The sequence below is a fragment of the Mytilus trossulus genome, unplaced genomic scaffold (assembly GCF_036588685.1).
Source record: "Mytilus trossulus isolate FHL-02 unplaced genomic scaffold, PNRI_Mtr1.1.1.hap1 h1tg000062l___fragment_2___debris__unscaffolded, whole genome shotgun sequence".
Lineage (NCBI taxonomy): Eukaryota > Metazoa > Mollusca > Bivalvia > Mytilida > Mytilidae > Mytilus > Mytilus trossulus.
Window position 1 is genome coordinate 1,216 of NW_026963293.1, and position 6,855 is coordinate 8,070.

Here is a 6,855-nt window from a genome sequence, read left to right on the forward strand (position 1 = left end):
GATACTTTACCTTTTCCAGCTAAATGAAATTCTGTTTTTGTTGTTGCACGGACCATTAAATCCGTGTACGCATTTAAAAGTATCACTTTTGATCAAAATATAATACGACTAGTAGGTCGACTGTGATGTACATTTATACATGTATATACTAGTCATGTACTATTTTTAATTTTAGTTTCTTGTGTACAATTTGGAGTTAAGTATGGCGTTCATTATTACTGAACTAGTATATATATTTGTTTAGGGGCCAGCTGAAGGACGCCTCCGGATGCGGGACTTTCTAGCTGCATTGAAGAACTGTCGGTGACTTTCTGCTGTTGTTTGTTCTATGGTCGGGTTGTTGTCTCTTTGACACATTCCCCATTTTCATTCTCAATTTTATAGGTTATCAAGACAAGAGTAGTCACAATTATAACGGTCTCCTTTCTTGTTTAATTACAAATAAAAAAAATGGCTATTTGTTTGATACGAAAACTGTGTAAAACGTAATAACCGCCAACTGAGAGGCAGTTATTGTTTTTCCTACTAAAGCCCTTAATGTTCCCAAATTACCATTAGGGTTTGTGTTTACGTCCACGTTCATGGTTAGGTTTTCTAGTTTATCTTTAATGATATTTCAATTCCTAAGCGTAATAATGTAAGGTTCAAATTCTGGTGTATGCTATATAACCATACTACTTTTGAAGCAAGTGGACAATACCAAATTGAATTGATACATGGTTAACTTACTTTTGCAGAATTTTTTATATAGCTCACCAATTCCCCCATTCATTTTCTAGACGTACCATTATTTAAATCTTGATCATAATTAAACGAAACTTTCTCCCGGCGACGGTATATAATTTAATCAGCACCTTCGATTGAGTTACCGTATATTTTTTTTTTTTTTTTTTATAGGTTTTCCTATGCAAATCATGGAAATTGGCATTGCTTTATGTAAGGTCTTGTTTTTTTTTTATAATATTTCATGCGCTTTGTTCACAGTTTTGCAATACTGTTATAGTCCTTCATCCAAAAGACTGCATTTGGCACTATGCTAACTAATATCACTATAAATAAAAATAAGCGCAGCCAACCATCGCTTGTTGATGGGTGTTTTTCGTTATAACTAATACGATTGAGGAGATAAATAAAAACAAGTCAGCGTATCATAAAAACAACAAAATTGTTATTTCTACTTTTTCAACAGTCTAAATGCATGTACTTTTGATATCTTCTTACATGCTCATTAGTTTGAGCACCCTTTTAAAAGATTGCAAGAGTTACCAATGTCGCGTATAATGTCTGTCTTGGAACACTTGCAGAATAATATTGCTGAATTATGTTTGAAAGAAATATTTTATTAATGCTTAAATTGAAATCTAGCTGTCATTGTTATGTATATTGTAACTCGTAAGACTTAATATATTAAAGGAGGGACGAAAGATACCAAAGGGACAGTCAAACTCGTAAATCTAAAACAAACTGACAACGCCATGCCTAAAAATGAAAAAGACAAACAGAAAAACAATAGTACACATGACACAACATAGAAAACTAAAGAATAAACAACACGAACCCCATCAAAAACTAGGGGTGATCTCAGGTGAATATCTTTAACACTCCTTTGAGGTTCTCTATGGAGAAAAATGTTATCTGACTCTTTTAAAACCGGTAGCAATACAAAAAGTATATTTTAGTATTTCAGATTTTTCAACCAGAAACCGAGATTTTGGAGAATTTCACCAAACGTTGTCTTATTGTTATGACAGTCAATGATTTATATAGTAAGTCTTAAGTTACATATCTACATGTACAATATATGCGAAAGTGAATTAAACCTTTAAACATAATTATCAATAGCGTTGTCTTCCTTTTCGGAATATATTTTCAATCGACAATTGTTTTTTTCATATCAGAAATAGGGACTTAAAGATATCAATCGAAAATCAATTTCCAAAAGCACTTATATTTAAGTAAATACAATCTCAGATTTATAAGTTCTTCCCCATTCAAGTGTTGTCAAATGATCAATGTTTGATTCGAATCGATTGAAAATCATCTAAGTAAATATCTGGAAAGATTGTAACTGTCAAAACGTTCTGACCAACAAAATGTCGGACAAAGTAGCACATACATGATTTCAAACACCAAAATATTGTTTGCGGAATATTTTCATCCTTTAGCAATACATATTTGTTCTAACAAATGAAATTGCTCAAAGTTCAGTTGATAAAAAAGCGTACCAAACATGAAACACGTTCATATATCGGCGACTGAACTTCAGATTCTATTTCATGCAGCATCGTCATTAATAATATTTTTTTATTATACCAAAACAATAAATTTGTGAGGAATATGAAACCGAAAAAATATTTTTGATGTTTCTTTTGTCTTACATACAATTTGAAAGGACACTTTATTCTAACAGGCGTGTGGGAAAAATATAATCGACAGTTTTAATGATTGATCCATCTTTAGCACAAATGTTAAGTTTCCATAACATTTGTAACTCACGAAATTCAATTACTAATGGGGATAAATTCTCATATAAATTGTGACCTTACTAACATGACTAAACTTTAAAAGTGTTTAACATGTAATTTAGACAATGTATTAAATTAAACCGATAATTAATTTCGTAAAAAAGGTTCGTGTTTTGCACTGACTATTCGGAATCGAGAAACCATGACAATAACTGTGTACATATGCATTTTATGCTTTATTTTTGTAGATTTTTCAATTAATCAATGTTTTTAATATGTAATCAAATGTGTGTTATTTATTTCAAAAGCGAGGTAACTCCAATTCTATATGTTCTTACATGATCAAAGTGAAAGTTTACTGAAAAATTCCAAATTTAAGCATAAATATGTTTCTCCAATTAAAGAAAGAGAAGAAACGACAATAATTCGGATCAATTTTGGTAGTATAATATATATTTAAGCCCAAAGCAATGATTTTGAAACATAAAAAACTCCTTGCTGACAGATAAATTAAACCATAACATTGATAACACAGAAAGAAAGAAAAATAAATTAATTAAAAAAATAGAAATAAGAATAATAAAACAATAATATTCATATGAATAACGGATGGTGACAATGGTTACAATGCTGACATTGCGATAATGCTGACAAGTGTGACAATGCCAAACATGCAGACAATGTTCACACTGATAGCAATAGTGGAAATGTGGACAGTAACTGTCAAGAAACTATGTATGATTCATCCTATGATTCTAGTTTCATGTTACCATTATCGGGTGAATACTCTGGAGGATCATCAACACTTATCATGTCTCCTACTCGCTTGTCAGGACTTTCCTTATTTAGCTGATTATACGGGTCTTTTTGCGATCGATGTGCGAGCTGTTCGTATCCTTCATTGATATCTTGATGTTTGTTAATATTTGTAGCGACTTGTAACTCATCATCTGGATTTATTTCACAATATGTCGATCCATTTTCCTCAAGTTCATCGTCATTTCTGGAATGGAATAGACAACAAAAATAAAACTGATAATAAAAATCAGAAGTGTGATAAATACAAATTGTAAATTCAGTTTTGATTATGGTTGAAAATTGCATGTTGACCTCTAGATGATTATTTCTTATGTTTCGTGTCTTTGGCTTTTTGTCTACGTAATGTTTACCTATCTTCTTGACTGTAGTTCTTCAATACAAGCGCGGCCGCGACTTTGAAGAAACATGCCTGTTAGATTAACTGTAATTGTATATTCGCATTAACGGGTTGTGTCTAGCAGATTAATAGTTTCATAAAAAAAAAAATAGATGTTCAGCCTTGAGTAATAAAGAAATGTACGCATACTATATATGTCAATCAAATTAAACGCTACCAATAGATTTCTGTTTAGCGTCAGATGCGCATTACGACAATTTACTGAATTTATTTTAGAGAAAAATACGCCTCATCACAGGGATAGCTTTCCTTGCTTTGAAACTAAATAAACAAAGAGCTTAAAAACAGTGTTAAAATAACTGAGATGGTATCTACATTAAAAGTAGGATAAATGAAGAAAAAAAACCGTGTTTAGATGTATGAATAAAATTTAACCTGACATAACTTTATTGACAAGGTTCTGGATTTGGTACCGGCTACAAATTGTAAACGCAATATACATGTACATACCTTAAGTTCGCTTGCCTTTCAGACAAACCTGAAACAAATAAATTAACATTTAAAAATAGATTCACACAAACCTTAAACAAGTTCTATTCATAACCGGTGTATACCTAATAATAACATTTATTGACAGTGCTATAGTGAAATGATATTGAGAACATCTTATTTATATTCTCCATTTTTTTAATTGAAATCTGTAGATAAATGGACATTTGTAAATGATATATTGGTTACATATTTTCTTTGCGTAGATTTGTATCAAAAGCTAAATTCATAATTTATTGAATACCTTCGCTCATTTCCATTTTCCATTTTTTAACAGCTCTTTTCTTATTTCTCCTTAAAATTGATATAGCCGAAATACCAATAATAATAGATGTAACCAGTCCACCAATTAAAAGTCCAACAAGAAGGGAAACGTCATTGTCATCTTCTGTATACTGCAAGTCACCGATGTACGCCATGATCTTTTTTACTTCCACCTATATTATATTAAAGTAAAAAAAATGTTGTCTATAATATTCCTGTTATCTAAAACAGTACAGGTTGCACTTTTGTGAATATAGACGGTATATTTTGCCAGAGGAACTGCTTTTACGACCAAAAGAAATCCGTTTCTAGATTATGTTTCAAAGGTCAAATATAAGTGTGTGGCATATTTTCATCATTTATATCACCGAACGTTTAATAGTTAAAACTTTCACTAAAATTCTGATTAGTATTTTTTTTTTATAATTTGTTACATGTATTTGTAGGTTTTAGGCATCGTTTACAAATGTTTCTTTGTATATGGTTTAATTTATATATGTGTGTGGTTTGTTTTTGTGATAAAACATACGTGTGTGTTGTAGTTACCATCTGTTGCGTGTGTGAACGACAATTGTTTGATTTTCATTGGGTGTGACAGTTTTAAAGTACCTTACAAATGTCCTGTCCAATCTCATGGATTTAACGTTAAACTCTTAAAACATAAATTTCACTTACGATAACATGTACAGTATTTACATCTGTATGATTAGTTCGAGGTACTGATTTTGGCGGCAAACATGTAATATATGACATACTGATATCTGTGATGACACATTTTCCATCCAAACCAATATGTACAATGTAGTCTTCATTATGTACTAAATTTAAAATATTTCGACCCTATACAGAAAATAGAAGAACAGAAAATCAGTCCTAAATGTTTAATCCTTGATTACATAATAATGGTACCGAGGAACGAACAGTGCAATGAATGACCATTAACAAAGAACGTGTAACGTTGCGAACGATGTTCCTACAACACATGTCATTGACGTTTATACAATTTGAAATGAAACAGCGTGAACATGTTGTACAATACTGTAACGTTCAACATCTGTATCAAAATAAAATGCTGTGTTTGAAAATGATAAAACATGCACAAGGAAGTTTGTAGAAGAAGTCAAGAGACACCAATCCATCTCTGATAATAAAAAATAGTAAGCATATTTTGCTCCATCTCTTCGTATGCTTAGCAGAGAAGCAGCATCCACAAAGATTACAGCCTCCTTGTTAATCAAGCCGAATAACAATCCACGACCTCCACACCCCATGCAAGCACGAGACCTCCAATTTCTCATGTTAGCATAGGTTTTTACAGGAAGCGACGAATGCGGGAAACGAGTTGCATTAGTCGAAGATAGATGGACAACATCGTGACATGAGAAAAAAAAAGACGCGAATATAATCAAAACACAAAGTTAACGTTTTATAACGCAACACGTATCAAACAAATCATCGTTCTGATCCACTTGTCGATTTGTTGTGTTAGCTCATAAAAGAATTCCAGTGATGACATTTCCTTTCTGCAATCGTCTTGTCATTGAATCGATCACTGTAACAGCTATTTGCTAGTAAACATGTAAATATTAGCAATATATTTGCATGTGTTGTGTATAATTCCCGTTTGATTTATGTTATTGTCCCGGTTAAAAACCAAATGTACTCTGTTTTATGTAAGAAAACTTCGAAGTTTTGGAAAATGATTTTGTTTTAATTAATAATAGTACACAAGACACAACATAGAAAACTAAACACTTAGAAACACGATCCTCATCCAAAACTGGGGGTGATATCAGGTGCTCCGAAAAGTAAGCAGATCCTACTCCCATTTGCATAAAAGCCTATGCATTGGTCTGTCATGAATCAATTTTACATTTTATGTAAAGTTCTACGTTTTATTTTTATGCCTTTTTGTTATATGCTACTACTGATACTCTATCATTTGCTCTTCGAACTGATTTATGAAGAACGCAATTAAAAGTATCTAGAAACATTTTTTTTTGTGCAGAAAAATCAATCTGTTTCAACATCATATTTTAATTAACTAACAATATTTATACAATCTGAAATTCTCTTTTCTATGGAAAATACAACTGAATTATCAAACTGATTGATTTGGATAGACGACTCCTTATCATATTCAAGTACATTTGAAAATCTTTCGAACGTAGGATCGTCCACATATTGTATGATTACTAGAAGTATAACGCCATAAAAATAAACACGAACAGTTTGATTATTTGATTTAAACTGTACTTTTGATGGTGTTTCGCAGACAGCGGAAGTATCTTCTGGCACGATGCATGGCTTTATCTAATAAGAATAGATAAGGAATGCCGTGTTGACCTAGAATTTTGGTTACTTTTTCTGAGCAGCTGGAATGGTGTGAACATGTTTTACAGTAGACAATTTTACTCAAGT

At 31.6% G+C, this 6,855-nt stretch overlaps 1 protein-coding gene across 1 annotated transcript; it reads right to left on the minus strand.

The window, feature by feature from the left end:
* Positions 1-3,013: 3,013 nt before the first annotated feature.
* On the minus strand, positions 3,014-5,264 carry LOC134699411 (uncharacterized). The gene is made up of 4 exons (XM_063561013.1): positions 5,110-5,264; positions 4,415-4,607; positions 4,132-4,159; positions 3,014-3,468 (listed from the first exon to the last, which is right to left on the minus strand). Exons 1-4 carry the CDS (start codon positions 5,185-5,187, stop codon positions 3,213-3,215), a joined length of 555 nt encoding a protein of 184 aa, XP_063417083.1. The 5' UTR covers positions 5,188-5,264; the 3' UTR covers positions 3,014-3,212.
* Positions 5,265-6,855: the final 1,591 nt, after the last annotated feature.

Excerpts from the sequence above, each read along its gene's own strand:
- LOC134699411 (XM_063561013.1), bottom strand. The coding sequence starts at position 5,187 with ATGTCATATATTACATGTTTGCCGCCAAAATCAGTACCTCGAACTAAT. Across the intron at positions 4,160-4,414 it reads GAAAATGGAAATGAGCGAAG|GTTTGTCTGAAAGGCAAGCG; the intron begins GTATTCAATAAA and ends TATTTGTTTCAG. Across the intron at positions 3,469-4,131 it reads GAAAGGCAAGCGAACTTAAG|AAATGACGATGAACTTGAGG; the intron begins GTATGTACATGT and ends ATTCCATTCCAG.